Genomic DNA, 16,185 nt, shown 5'->3' on the forward strand with positions numbered 1-16,185 from the left:
GTTCCTATCCTTATTTATAAGGTTACAGCTTTGAACACTTTTGGTGTAGACAATATCGGCGTGAGCCGCAAGAAAGATGACTCTATATTCTTTTAAGGACTCTTTTGTTTTTAAAGGTTTGATGGCGCCTATAAAACATTGAGGTCATTTTAGGGCTAGTAGAAAGGAATAAATCGGATACCAGTTTTTAAAAAAATATAGTTTTACAAGACATGATAGACGATAAACAATAGACCAGCCCTACAATTCAAAGGACAAGGAATGATTTTGAAAGAAAAGGATCTTGGACTTGGAAGGAAGAAGACGAGGTGAAGACTGCCCGGGGCGGAGGGGGGGGGGGGGGAGAGGGGAAGGCCTCGAAGCACAGCCGTACTCGAGGCCAGTGATCGATGTGAAAAGTGACAAAATAGAGTCTTACTTGGGCAAGCAATACTAAAACTCTGATATCCTTGGAAAATTCATCGGTATTGATAATCACAAAAAATTCTAAAGGACTACGAAAAATAAAAAATATATAAAAATGTTAATTTTAAATTAATTCTAGAAACATTATCCTCTGTGTGGCCAATTTTGGCCAAATTGGCCAGGCCAATGGCTATCTCGCAGCCACGGTAAGAATCTCGTCAATAAATCGGTTTCGAGAATTGAGATCTATTTCAGGCACCCGGTCTCGAACAACTCTCAATCAAGATTTTCCGAGAGTAAATAAAACACTGTAAATGATATTATTAAGCCGTGGATTGCTATAAATTTTATGCCTGTGCATTTCTGATGATGCCTATAATAGGCTCAGTATCAAAGTCGTCACTATTGATTAAGGTAAGTATAGACGATAATTGGTCCTTTTTAAATATTTTTATTTCCGGTGGACTGAAAACACAGCTGTGTCACTGGCCTCGAGTAGGCCTGTGTCCTCCTTTGGCAAAAATTCTTAATTTTCAAGTTCAACACGTTGACGCCATTCCTGGTGACCAATAGAACCTTACATGGGAAAACAATACTAAAACTCTGATCTCCTTGGAAAACTCATCGGTTTTGATAATCATAAAAACTCTAACGGACTAGGAAACATTAAAAATAGATATAAATGTTAATTTTAAATGAATTAGCCAATGACTATCTGGTAACCATGGTAAGAATTTGTCTATTTCAGGCTCCCGATTTCGAACAATTCTCAATCAAGACTTTTCGAGAGTAAATAAAACGCTGTAAATGATATTATTAAGCCGTCAAATTGTCATAAATGTTATGCCTGTCCACTTCTGATGATGCCTAACCTATAATAGGCTCAGTATCAATGTCGTCATTATCGATTAAGGTAACAAGTATAGACGATAATTGGTCCTTTTCAAATAGTTTTTATTTCCGATGGACTGAATACACAGCTGTGTTTTAGGTCCACTGGTGGACTGAAAACACAATTCCTTTTACTATTGCACATAAACTGGCAACATTCATGGTGGTTATCTAAAGTTTACTTCCGGTCTGCCTTTTACTATTGCACATGCCGGGTGACAGACCTAGGTTTATTTGTTGTTGATTTTAATCGTCATAGAAGGTAAAAGAGGCGTAATAAGTCTTGAAATTTTGTTAATTCGTAATTAATTGATAATGGTTAAGAAGGCTATAGATGCTAATGACATTTTACTCAAAGTCAATTCAAGTTTAAATGACTCAATATGTTTATTCTCCGACATGATGACTTGTGGGTGATCTCCTCAGTTTCAGCACTGGGCACTGCCTCTTCAACTCCAGTCCAATGTTATTTTTATGACTTTTGTGAATATGACCCTACGTGGCCTCTGAACTCAATCAATCAAATTAACTTTGATTTCTCGTCAACTATCAACAATGTACTTCAAATTCAAGGAGTCCTTGTCATGTTGCTCTCTGCTCTCGTTTACTTATTTTTACGTGTTTACTTTAAAAAAAAAATTAAAATTAAATGCTCTCTCTCTCTCTCTCTCTCTCTCTCTCTCTCTCTCTCTCTCTCTCTCTCTCTCTCTCTCTCTCTCTCCATCCATCCCTCTCTCCCATGTTTTCTCTCATTGTTCCTGTTATTGCCATGGACCATATATTGGTATTATCAGTGGTCAGTTGGTAAAAATCAAGTAAATCGTTGGTAAATTGGTAAATCCGCAATTCATTAATATTAGTATTAGTAATTAGATTAACTGATTAACTGCCAAGGAGTCCAGCAGTAGAGAGGTGGGCCGGTGGATCCGATATTTGGCCCCATTGAGTTGTCCGTTGTCCACCGTATTTAGATAGAAAAAACTTATCAAAAGTAAAAGCAGTTTAGATTTGAAGAAGCATTTATTTTCTATGAAAAAACATTCGGAACTAGAAGAACTAGACAATCCTTGATGAATTTCAAAGGTTTTGTTTGAAATTAGGTATTTCATAATTTTCATTCCTTGCGAAGTCTTCGATGTCAATCATCATTCAATGGATGTAGTCTTTAAATTTAAAAAGACCAGTTTTTAAGAGTTTCTTTAGAAAAAGATTGCGGTAGAAGTGTCACCAGGTATGCAATCTGGTTCATGAAATGATTTTGCATGATAAGCGCAGTAAAAATTGGTGCGCAAAATTTGTTCCGTAGCGGGTGAGAGACTCTCTCTCACTATACTATTAAGCAGTTAAAACTGCATGAAACGTGTACCATGAAGCACCCCACTAACACTCCTTTGATCTACATCATCAGGCAACACATTTTTTTCTTTCATCTTCCCCCATGCTGCTCCCTGCCCTTCCCCCTCTCTCTCTCTCTCTCTTGTGACAGTGTCATCCCTTCCCCTTCCCATCTCATGGTTTGTGATAGGGTGTTCTGTTTTAATTCTTTAAGAGTTGGCCGCCATGAATCATAATATAGAATAAATGATTAAACCAGAGCAGCTGAAGTCTTATTTGATTCTGGGTTATATTTGATTTGCCATGCTAAGCTAGTGAATTTCTTAGTAAATAGGGTATTAGAAAAATTTCCATTGCAAATACTCATATCTATTGTTATTGGGGTGAGGTATAGTACAGTTATTTCATAACTTTGGAAAACAACCACTTTATTATGCAACATAAATTTTCCTTTAAAAAAACAAACTTTTAAAATGTTTTGCAGATTAAAAGAAACAAATCGGCAAAATGCCTAAAATAAAGGATAGGAGAGCAGAGGAGGCCACAGATGTCATGACAAGAATAGCCATTGTCAATGCGGACAGATGTAAACCCAAAAGATGCCAACAACAATGTAAGAAGTTCTGCCCTGTTGTCAGAATGGGTAAGTTCCAGTTCCACTTATTTGTTGTGTACTACCTTTAGTCAAGAATGGTCCATAGGTAGAGTATTTGACTCATAAACTGCATGACTGGTATCGCTTCGGGATGCTGTTGAGATTTTCTTTTCTGTTATCTCTCAGCTCTGTCCAACAAACTGCTTTGGTAGCGGGAAGAAAAGTTTTGTGGTAAATGACACCTTTTCCAAAGGAAAGCAAGTAATTGCTAGTGTCCATTTTTACAGAAAAAATTCTGGTTTCGTGATCCTTATGACTCAAAGAGTTTATTATTTTTGACCCAGAATTAACGATTTTATTATTTTTTACTGAGAATTATAGATTTTTTTTGTTCCCTTTATTGCAGACATACAAATTTCTAAGACATTACAAATATTAAAAAATATTATATTATTGAGATTGATCTCTTGCTTGTCTTTCTAAGTTGTGCATTTCCCCTCTTATCAGTTATAATATATATATATATATATATATATATATATATATATATATTTGGATAATTATATTTGTTTTTCACTCGTTTGTATTGGCTATAAATGGGATATAAACTCATCAGTTCTTTTCTTTTTACATCTTAATTTTAACAGGAAAATTGTGCATAGAAGTTGTTTCCACTGACAAGATTGCCACAATCTCTGAGGAATTGTGCATTGGATGTGGTATATGCCCCAAGGTAATAATTGCTATAAAGAATTGAGTCTGTCCATTAAAATGAAGATAAGTTGTATTATAATCATGTGCCAGTGAATGAGAATTTTGCAGGAGGTCCTGTTTGAGGATGCTATTGATTTTTTCATGGTAGTTTCCAACACTACCATCGTCGTGATCATTTTTTGCCATCATTAATAGTGGCTCTACCAACATTGCCAACCTTTCGTAAAAAAGTGGATATTCTTATACATTTTCATCCATTGTACCTTTGTAAGCATTTTGCTGAAGATCATATATTAATCTTTTAGTTTTTTAGTGTTAATTAAACATTTTTATTTGTTACATGACCCAGACGTTCATGTTTTGAGTTCGAAAACATATTTTGTTGGGACATATTGGATTTTTACATTGATTTAATTTCTGAAAAGCATGTTGCTGCATATAATTGTGTCGACCAATGTTATTGCTATTATTTGTCAGGAGAGGGAGAAAGATAGATTCATGTGGAGCTATATTTTCCCAAATTTCTTATGAAATATCCGTTTTTTTTCTTCTGGATTGTAAGTGTTTAAAAAATCTTATTCATTGGCTGTGCAAATTTTCATGGGCCAGCATTGGTATCACTTACATCATCGTCACGACTTGTATGGTCAGTTGGTTGATGAATCACAAGATTAGGTTGTTTTTTGTTTATATATATATATATATATATATATATATATATATATATATATATATATATATATATATTATATATATATATATATATATATATATATATATATATATATTATTTAAAATATTTACCACAATGTTTGGGGCAGCCTACATCAATGTTTCAGGCTTAATTTGCCATCTTCAGGACTGAGTTGTTTTGTTGACTGTTGTTGTTTCAACAACAACAGTCAGCAAAACAACTCAGTCCTGAAGATGGCAAATAAAGCCTGAAACATTGATGTAGACTGCCCCAAACATTGTGGTAAATATTTTAAATTATATATATATATATATATATATATTAATATATATATAATATATATATATATAATATATATATATATATATATATATATATATTATATATATATATATATATATAATATATATTATAATCTTTGTTTCTTACACTCAACTCTTTCAATGATCTTTGTCAATTTTATCCCATGATCATATTCCTGACATTGTTATAGTTATTCATAAAATTTATCTCTCAGCTATATCTGTCACTCGTTATACAGCCACTCACCCCTTATTGTGAGAGAATTTCCATGTCCAACACCGGGTCAATGAATAAATTTGGGAATCTATACACTATTTTACTATTTGAAACATGCCTTGTTTGATTCTTTTTTATCATTTATTTCCTTCTTTACACTTTTATTGACGTATTTATTCTTGAAAATTTATTCCTTCCCCTCCCCCTTCCTGTTGTCATTTTTACTCAGAAATGTCCCTTTGAGGCTATCAACATCATCAACCTGCCAAGTAATTTGAGTAAACATACAACTCATCGATACAGTGCCAACTCTTTCAAGCTTCACAGGTAAGCAATGTGGAATTTTTTATCATTGACATATCAATCCTGTTTGGAATGGACCAGCCTTTTATTTATTTATTTTTTTTTTTTTGGCCTTTCGACCTGCAGGATGATAATAGACAAATCTTATAGCTCAGTTGGTAGAGCTCTCGAATCACACTCATTGGGACGAGTGAAGCCGATATCTCTTTATATCCACACAGCAGTGATTGAGTAGTCTGGTTTGTTAGGTCTAATGGAAAGTACTGTGGGAAAACTGGTGTCCTATCCAAAGGGTAGCAGGTAATTGCTATTGCTGTCCATTTCATGTCATACAAAATGTAGACCTGTAAATTCTCAGTCAATGAACTGAAATCAGTCAATTCGTCAAATTAAAATATTTTTTTTTAAAAAGAAAGAAAGAATTCATGAATCGTAGTCGAATGACCGTAAAGTAATTAGGAATGTTCCACAGCGCTACGCATAGCTCATGGGCCGTTTACATTAACGATAGATATATTGCCAAGACTAAGCGACACTTTTTAGAATTGCCGTGTCTCAACACATCCCAGTGTATTTTCACACAGCCTTCGTGAAATTATTTTTTAACTTTCCAACCTGTCGTGATCCCAATTGTAGCCAATTTTAACTGAGCCGCTGAGCGAAAAATTTCACTGTTTCGTCTAAGTCAAAATTGACCACATTTACCCGGAGGGAAGTAAAAGTATGAAAAGGGTAAAATGCGAAAGCCGGAAGTGCATTATGTAGACACCTTCAAATCGAAAGTTAGGTATTACTACAGTACATCTCGATTGCCTCACATTGTAATTGTAAACCAACTGGTTGACTGTTTCTAGTTTCTTCACTGATTGGGTACCTAATTATAAGGAACAATGGTAAGTAGCCTAATTAATTCCCGCGCAATTTAGTTTTATGCCATTGTTTTGCTCAAGCAAGCTTGCTGTTTACCTTTCGATTCTTTGGATTTCCCACTACGACGAATTACAAAGAGTTTCAGTCAATTTTTATAGAGCTCATTTACAGGTCTAAAAATGGGATAAACTCTGAAGGACTGCTCGAAGCAGTCGCATACATACGTGTCATGAGGGTGATATGGAATTGGTTTAAGCAACAAATTTCCGAGATCAGAATAAATGGGTTCTTTTGATTTGTTCCCAAGAAATAATTTCAATCACAGGAATGCTTTTTTTCTTTTCTTTTCTTAAAATTAAAAACAAGCTTATATTCCTAAAGTTATGAATTAACTATTATTATTTTTTATTTCCTTTTTTCTTTTCCATGCAGCATTTTAATAATTCTCAGGGGTTGAAATAATTCCACTGTTATACATCTCGTACAGGTTGCCAATTCCAAGACAAGGCGAGGTCCTGGGTCTGGTAGGAACCAACGGTATTGGCAAATCAACAGCATTGAAAATTCTGGCAGGAAAGCAGAAACCTAATTTGGGAAGATTTGATGTATGTGATAAACTTTTTTTTCCCATTATTATTAACATGATTGAGATTTACACCTTTTAATCTCAGACTTTTTAACTAGACTAAGAAAAAGAAAAAAATATTACTATATTCTGAAGCGAAAGTTGAGCAAACCTTATGTGAGATTTTCAAATTGTTTGGTTCTTTTTAAAATTTATTTTTGCTCATTAAGAATCACAAGGCTGATATATTCTTTGTGTAAGCAAGGATGCCAATTTTCCGTATATTTACTGAATTCAGTATGTCATAAACCCTCAGTATATTTTCCAATTAACTGCTAAGCAGAAAAAAAAAAGTAAGTACGTAATGTATTTTTACTGGAGTTCAGTACTCAGAAAGGGTCGTTCAATGCGTTTTCTGTAAAAATTCAGTAAATTTTTTGTCTCCTGAATTGGCAACCCTGTGTAATGACATGTCTTGAGTAGTCAAAGGATGCTCTCATTTACCAGTATGTTGACATTGGTAACACCAAGATAATTCATCTATTGGTATGAAAAAAATTATGGAAAAGATTTGTGGTGCAGCTATGTGGTCTTGTGGTATGACACTTGCTTTCGGAAGGTTCTGGCTTCGCTCGGCACATAGTTGAGTCCTTGGAAAAAGCTCTTTACTCACATTTTCTTGCTTTACTCTGGTGTAAACTGGTTACCTGGCTGTTAACAGCATTGTCTCTATCTTGAAAAAATTGTAATATCGCCCATAAGGCGTCATGTTTCGTGTTGCTGATGTTGGTCAGGGACCCTTTGTAAAGCGCTTTGAGCATGTTTAGTGGATATTGCGCTATATAAAAGCTCAGGTTTTGTGTGTTTTAAAATTTTAAAAAATTATTAATGTGTAAACCTATCTATAGCTACTTCTCTTTTTTTCCTTGGAAACTATGAATTAAAAAAAAATTAAAGTGGGCAGCTCTGGGTATGGTCTTTGCTTCATACCTGAAATGTACTGATTTGACTACCTGCTACGCTGTGTGACCTTGAGCTAGTTGCCCTATCTCACTTTGCAGCGCTGCATTGCAGCTGATGTTTGGGTTGTTCCAGTCTTCCCTTGGAAGTCAAATTTCCACTTGGGGATGAATAGAGGGAATTTTATATTTTTAAAATTATTATCCTGTGATCTTCTCCAGACTCCCCCAGACTGGACTGATATCTTGGCATATTTCCGTGGCTCAGAGTTACAGAATTACTTTACTAAGATTCTCGAAGATGATTTAAGAGCTCTGATGAAGCCACAGTATGTGGACCAGATTCCTAAAGCTGTCAAGGTAGGTTATTTTATCTGTCCACTGTCACACTTTGTCACATGTGTGAAATTGTCAAAGTACTTTGATAAGAATTTCAAATTTCAAATTTTACCTGGGATCTGATTCATGGACCGGGACTATGGTAGTCTCAGACTATAGCAAAGTCTGAGACTTTGTAGTCGAAGACTTTGGGAAGTCAGTGACTACGGAAAGTAAGCTATTCATGGAGTCAGACTTCGTCCCTGACTATCAAGTCTCTGACTACGCTTGCGAAGTCTCAGACTACAGAGGTCAATCTATTTTTAACTGGGGATTCCTCGGAAACGTACCACAACACGTCATAGAAATGTGTTACTTTTCCAGCTGCGCATGCGTCATACGAAGTGGCACAGAAATCATATCTATTTCTTCTTCGTGTTTGTTTTGATCGTTTTTTTTTTTTTTTTGTTGGTTTTTTTTTTTTTTTTTTTTTTTCCCCACAAATAAAAATGATGTGAGACAAGTTTAAGGGTGTAAAAATTGTTTGAGAATGTGTGTGTGTGTGTGTATAATGTTTTTAGTAAATATAAATAACGATGGCACTAAAATGATTCTTATCAACGGTGTAGCATTGTTCTAAGTAGAGAGCGGTGGGCGCTGCCTGAAGCATGGGGTCCCGAAAATACTAACGAAAGAGTGAAGATGGATAGGAATCGGTGGAAACAATACAGACAATGGGCGTTTCGGGTACAAACCCTTCGTCGGCACAACAATAAACAAATAAACGTTGAAAACAAATAAGAAGAAATGCAGTATAAATTGCATCGTCTGTACTCAACGATGGTTGGAGTGTGAACGAATCGTTAGCGTGGTGTGATAGAAATGATGAGGCCAGTGAGAGACGTGAAATTTCTAGAAAATAATGGACGATAAAAGACATAATAGAAATGTAATAGCAGCAGTAGTAGTAGTAGTAGTAGTAGTAGTAGTAGTAGTAGTAGTAGTAGTATTAGTAAGTTACTATGAAACAGTATGTGTACCTGGAAAGTGTTTGGAATGGGCAAGATGAGGAGTGTATGTGCGATTGTTGAATCTTCGAGAAAATAAAATAAAATAAAACAAAACCAAAAAAATAAAAATAAATAAATTAATAAATAAATAAAAATAAAATCAAAAACTGTCGGGTAGCCTTGTTCTAATCGCAGTACAATTACTCCCACCAGCGTATAGCACATATTATGATTTAGAAATTTAGTCTCAGACTACGATATTTACACCTGCTAAATCGCGGGTGTAAATTTCACCCGTTTAGTCCCTCGTTTAGTCTGAGACTTCGCGTAGTCCGGCTTCATGAATATCTTACAACGCCTTTTAGTCTGAGACAACAGATTTAGTCTAGGACTATCGTCGTAGTCCCGCTCCATGAATCAGATCCCTGAAGTTTAAATTCTCTCCTTACCAGATGTTTTCAGGATTTTTTTTCCCCAAAACAAACCCATGTGATACAGGTACCAAAATAAAAAAAAGAAGATTTTTTTGCTCGAACAAAAATTCACTAAGTGCATGCTCTACATATTTTTTTCGGGTAGATAAGTTTGACAATAACGTTAAGTTCTTACACTTATAACATAAAAATTTCTTTGAATTTTATGATTTTCAAAGGACATCAGAATAATAAAAATGTTGGTTGTATCGTAATGATTTTGACTATTTTCTAATAGTTTGTAACATGAGTATCTAGTTGTCTAATATTTTGGTACTTATTTAAGATTGTATTTGAGCTTTGTGTGCGTATGTGCATGTGGCTTGTTTTGATTTTAACATGATAATACATACCAGTCAGTGCAGATTTCAAGAGTTACTAATTTGTTATTTGGATCATCCCTCTAAATTTTAAAACTTGGGTTATGTGGTAGATAAATAATATGGCTTGAATAGAATGAATGAAATTTCTGTATTTACTAAAATAAAAACATTTGCATCATTCATTTATTTCATATCTATTTTCCTTCCTCATAGGGATGTGTACAAGCACTCCTTGATAAAAAGGACGAAATGGAGAACCAAAATGAAATCTGTGCCATGTTAGGTAAGCTTGCGAATTCAACCCTCATAGTCCTTGTTTTCATTTGTATTTTTGTATGTGATTGGTGGGTGGGGAAAGAGATAATGAGTGTTTGTCTGTGTGAATCATGAGGCCATCTTTTTGATTTACGCATTATCAAAGGTCCCTCATAATTTTTGGCCTGAAATAACTTTGTTGGTCATTCCATCAGCTTGCCCCTCAACATCTTTGTTGAGATCCTGGTCTTGACCGGAGTCCTTGACTTAGGCGGAAACGTCAAATGTATGCTATTCGTTTTGGGAGATTTTTTTTTCTCCTGTAAATTCATCTCTCTGCTGTGTAATGTTTTGGTTTTTGTTTTGAATATATTTTATAAACATTTGAGTGAATACCTCCAGGTGAGATCCTGTGCTTATTTCTGGATGGTTTCAAACAAAATTACATGATAGAATGTTATTGGTTGAATAAGTCCCCTTTGTCTTACTTTTTCTTGGTTGCTTTTGATATTTAATGTTATCAGTTTTCTTCCTTTTTATTGGCGCTGACATGACCTACATACGTTGCAAGTGTGTACATAAGACTTCTTGGTCTTTAAAAAAGATTACTATGTGTTCTGGTGCTTTACTATAACATTGAAGCATTTGGAACCTGTTCAACATGGAGTCGAGCATAGTATAATTCATATGATTATTTATTTATTTCATGACGATTGTTATTCGATTATTTAGAAAGTATTTTCTGTTTATGGTGCTTTTTTCTTTGTGTTATATACATATAGATTTTTTTTTTGGAATTTTTATTAAAAGATAGAAACTTTATGTATGTTGTTCACTGCAGGTGTATAATATAAAATATGTTTCTCAACCTCTACATAGACCTGAACAACGTGCGTGATAGAAATGTGGAAGATCTCTCTGGAGGAGAATTGCAAAGATTTGCCATTGCTATAGTCTGTCTTCAGAAAGCTGATATGTGAGTCTTATTTCATGAATACAAACTGAATCTTGAAGCTTTAACCAACTACGAAGCCATTGTTCAAAAATTTAGAAGAACAAAAGTATTAATTTATTATGGATTCGCAATAACCGTAATCAGGATCATTTCGTGTGTAAATCTTTATTGATTGATGATTGTCTTTCTTTTCGTTGTCAATAGATATAAAACAATATATTCATTCTTTTTTATCCTTCAAATAATTTATAAACATTGTAAATATATAATTAGTCAATAGATTTTAACAGTTGGAATTGTTAGCTTTCCTTCTTATTTTGTATTCAATGGATAAGGAGTGATGCATTTTCCAATAACAGGCCAAATCTTTAGCTGCGAAATGTCATTCCTGAACGCTGTGAGTTGGTTAATTGCATTTATTGATAAGTTACTATTCTTGCATGGTTTCTGGTGAGTGAATGGTCATTAAAAACTCAATTATTACAAACATAATTTGTTGAATACTTTACTTACATCTCATCTTGAACAGATTTCTGTTTGATGAACCATCAAGTTACTTGGATGTGAAACAGCGTTTGAAGGCTGCCCAGGCCATCCGCTTCCTGACAGGTCCTGAGAAGTATGTCATTGTGGTGGAGCACGATTTGTCAGTGTTGGATTACCTGTCTGACTTCATTTGCTGTCTGTATGGAGTACCAGGAGGCTATGGTGTGGTCACTATGCCTTACAGTGTCAAAGAAGGTGATTTTAAAAATATTTTTGTTTTTTTTTAAACAAAAAAAGCAATCAATAAATTTCTCTATATTCGTCTTCTGGGAGATTTTTTTTTTAATGGTCTATTTGAGAAAAGACCAAAATAATCCTGGTGTCAGCGGCAAAATGAGCAATATTGGTTAAATTTTTTGCTTAAGGTAAAAACAAACTTGGTGCTGACAGCAGGGGTAGAACCTGGTTTTTCCATGTGAAAGTGCAATGCGTTATCCACTCGGCTATCGCACCCTCTTATTTTCCCAAATATTACCATAAGTTTTACTGTTTATCATTTTACTGCTTCAGGACAAAATAAAATCCTTACCAATAACATCATCACTCGCATCTTAAATTTTTCTTTGAATTTTCTGTCTGAAGAGATAATTTATTTATGATTTTTGTTCTCAGGTGTTCATGATTGACATTTTTTTTGTTTCTTTCAGGAATCAACATGTTTTTGGACGGATATATTCCAACAGAAAACTTGAGGTTCAGAGAAACGGCTTTGACATTCAAAGTGGCCGAAAGTGCTGTTGAGGAGGAAATCAAAAGAGAGTGTCGTTATGATTACCCGGACATGTTTAAGAAGATGGGTGAGTTTGGACTAGTTTCAGTGAATTATTCATCACTTGATTAAATGTCGTGTGATAAGACATGGAATAGAGTTGGAGTTTGGATCACATCATGTGTGTGTGTTGAAACAGAAGGAAAAAAAAGGGGAGAAAATAAGATATGAACATTTATGTAGCACATTTCCACAGACTCACCATGCCCAATGTGTTTTATTGACAGACAAGTCAACCCTCCCGATTTTGTTGGGGAAATTCTGATATGTTTTCTCACTTCCGATTTACCTGTTGCCATTGACCAGCTGTTTTCTTAATTTTTCATTGTATTTATTATTCCAGAAGAATCATTATTGACATCGTTTTCATAACTATCACATTCTTTGTCATATGTTTATTTAAATCCCAGATTTGCCCAATAATTTTCCAGAAAAGGGAACTCTGGCTGGTCTGTATTTATCCCTCAGCAGCTTATTTGAAACCAGATTTCCATTTCAAAGTACACATTTCTTATATTCTTTCTATAGTTGTTTATGTTTGTGTGTTGTTATTTTCTATTTTTTTATTTATGTCCATTATGGTTCTTTTCAACAATTGCACTATTTCAGGCAACTTCGAATTGAAAATTGAGGGTGGTCAGTTTACAGACTCTGAGATTATTGTCATGCTCGGTGAAAATGGAACCGGAAAGACAACTTTCATCAGAATGCTGGCTGGACGGCTTGCTCCTGATGGTGGAGGTAAGTTGTTTGGAAATTACTTCAATCGTAGATCAGAATTTCCTACTAATAACGAACTTCGGAACATTTCAAAGAAATGCCTCTTATTCAGATTTAATTGAAATATTATGATTTTTTTTCAATCATTTTTTTTCCCTTTTGATTCTGAATTGCTAATTTTCATTTTTTGTTTTTGCTCTTTTTTTTTCTTTTTAAAAAAAAAATTAAATTTGTAGTTTATAGATGTTTAATATTGCATTGACCAATAATCAAGACACTGGATATATATGGCAAACTGGCTTTGCTTTCAGTCTTCTTTTTTAAAATTGAGAAATGAATAAATAAGCAGCAGCTTCTTGAAGTAAATTTAGGTCATTGTTAAAAAAAAAAAAAAATTAATACGCTCCAAAATTTTTTTCAAACCCCAAAATCTCGATTTATGAATGTTTTTATTCTGATCTTTTGTTGGAGGAGTATGGTCGGTCTTATTTCATAGTACTTGTCGTTTTTGTGATTGATTAACCCTTCATTGACCTTATACGATGTGAACTGCCATCAAAAGTTCCTTCTTCACAAGAGTTGTTTTGGTATTTGAAGTAGCCAAGTCTCAGAGAGTTAAAGACAGGTTTATATGCATTATTTAGCTTTAATGGTTCGGATTGCATTGATTTCACTGTTCTCTTGGTAAAAGCGATTGGTCCTGGTTTCATAACCATGTTTGTTAGTAATAGGGGAATAATGATCCTCAGGGTGTCCAGGGAAGTCGGAAAGTTGGAAATTGGTCGGAAATTTCATACTTGGTCGGAAATGTTGGAAATAATGAGATTGAGGGTGAAATTTCCTCTAAAATTAGAAAAATCAGGAATTTCTTGCTTAAAATGTGATATAAAAAATGTGTGAAGGACAACTGCTGTGCACACAATTTTATTAGTTTACTACAACTTTCACCACATCATCATCCGTGTCACCATCACTATTACAAACTACTACATCATCATCCCCATCACTACCACATCCCATACAATCATCACTACAACTACTACCACATCATCATACCCACCACCACATCATCATCCTTATCACCACTACTACTGCAACTACTACCACATCATCATCACTACCACCACTACTGCAACCACTACCACCACATCATCACCATCACCACTACTGCAACCACTACCACATCATCATCACTACAACCACTACCGCATCATCATCACTACCACCACTACTGCAACCACTACCACATCATCACTACCACCACTACTGCAACCACTACATCATCATCACTACCACCACTACTGCAACCACTACCATATCATCATCACTACCACCACTACTGCAACCACTACTACATCATCATCACTACCACCACTACTGCAACCACTACCACCACTACTGCAACCACTACATCATCATCACTACCACCACTACTGCAACCACTACATCATCATCACTACCACCACTACTGCAACCACTACATCATCATCCCTACCACCACCACACCGCCATTGCTACAACTAGTACTACATCACCATCTATACCACCTTCACCATTACTACAACCACCACTACATCATCATCCCTATCACCTCCACGACCATAACCACCACCACATTCACTACCACTACTACAACCACCACATCACTATCCCTAACACCACCACTATTACTACAACCAACATATCATCATCATCCCTACCACAACCACCACGACTACAATCGCTGCCACATCATCATCCCTACCATCATTACTACAACCATTATAAACAACTACCACTGCACTACCATCTCTACCACTAGTACCAGTACTTACTGCCACATCATACCTACAAACAAATCATATGAGTATTTTTAAAAGTGAAAATGGGGGTGGGTGGTGGCTTTTGACATTGTATAATCACATGGTACCATTCTTTAAGTAGATAAGATTTTATATGTTGCTATCAGTTTTGAAATTCCTCCGAATGTTGTCAAAAATTGCTGCGAGACACATTTTGGGTTGCCTCTCAGTAAATTTTAATGAGATTCAATTTTATAGATTATAGTCGCATGGATGGGTCATGATCTGTGCTCTGAGAAATTTCCTCCTTTTTTGACCAGTCATTTTCACCTTTGCTCTTACTTTAAAATATGGATTGTGTTGAGTTAAAACCTATTTTAAGTAGGATGAACACTGTGGGGATGGCAAGAATTGGTAAAATACCTGGTAGGAAATTTCACTTCTAGGTAGGAAATTTTAAGGTTGAATTTCCCTGGACACCCTGATCCTAGATTTATTTATTTTTTAAAAAGAATTTTTTTTTGCTTGTTTGATACATTGTAACCTCACACTGGGGAAGGTAGGATCAATTAGAAATTCTTTAAAATATCAAACAGGTGAAAAGTAGCAAAAATTTTGTAATTTTGGTTATTACTCTCAGGTCGCTTTTATCATGCTGTGCATATATAAATGCATTTTTCTTTCATCTCTTTTTGTTCTAAGGTGAAGTCCCCATGTTAAATGTGAGCTACAAACCACAAAAGATTAGTCCCAAACACCAAGGCACTGTCAGGCAGTTGTTACACGAGAGGATTCGTGATTCTTACATCCATCCTCAGTTTGTCAGTGATGTACTTAAGCCACTGCAGATTGAACCTATCTTTGACCAAGAGGTAAGGAGAGCTAGATTGAAAGAAGAAAAAAAAACTATTCATGCATAGATGCTCACTCAATGTTATATTTTACCATCTTCATCAAGGGAGCACAGTACTGCGAGTTGGGCTGCTGTCTCTGTCTCAATCACACCCCCCCCCCCCCCCCTCCCTTTATTTTTCTTTATTTTCATTTCTTCCTTTATTTCTTTGTCTTTCTGTCTGTATTTCTATCTTTTATTCCTTTCTTTCTTTTATAATTTAGAGTTTATGCTCTTCTTTTGTCTTTTATTTTTCTTCTCCAGGCGGTCTGAGTTTTTGATAGACTTTAATG

At 34.9% G+C, this 16,185-nt stretch overlaps 1 protein-coding gene across 1 annotated transcript in view; it reads left to right on the forward strand.

The window, feature by feature from the left end:
• Positions 1–1,447: 1,447 nt before the first annotated feature.
• Positions 1,448–16,185, forward strand: part of LOC144970685 (ATP-binding cassette sub-family E member 1-like) — a 22,161-nt gene continuing 7,423 nt past the window's right edge. The window contains exons 1-12 of the mRNA XM_078910574.1: positions 1,448–1,558; positions 3,116–3,274; positions 3,874–3,959; positions 5,383–5,480; positions 6,814–6,931; positions 8,073–8,210; positions 10,188–10,257; positions 11,109–11,205; positions 11,714–11,925; positions 12,378–12,527; positions 13,109–13,240; positions 15,703–15,872. Of these exons, the coding sequence (XP_078766700.1) occupies positions 3,139–3,274; positions 3,874–3,959; positions 5,383–5,480; positions 6,814–6,931; positions 8,073–8,210; positions 10,188–10,257; positions 11,109–11,205; positions 11,714–11,925; positions 12,378–12,527; positions 13,109–13,240; positions 15,703–15,872 (1,407 nt within the window). The 5' untranslated portion in view covers positions 1,448–1,558; positions 3,116–3,138. The remainder of the gene's footprint in view (positions 1,559–3,115; positions 3,275–3,873; positions 3,960–5,382; positions 5,481–6,813; positions 6,932–8,072; positions 8,211–10,187; positions 10,258–11,108; positions 11,206–11,713; positions 11,926–12,377; positions 12,528–13,108; positions 13,241–15,702; positions 15,873–16,185) is intronic.

The sequence above is a fragment of the Berghia stephanieae genome, chromosome 4 (assembly GCF_034508935.2).
Source record: "Berghia stephanieae isolate SIO BIC M18660-M18661 chromosome 4, UCSD_Bste_1.3, whole genome shotgun sequence".
NCBI lineage: Eukaryota > Metazoa > Mollusca > Gastropoda > Nudibranchia > Aeolidiidae > Berghia > Berghia stephanieae.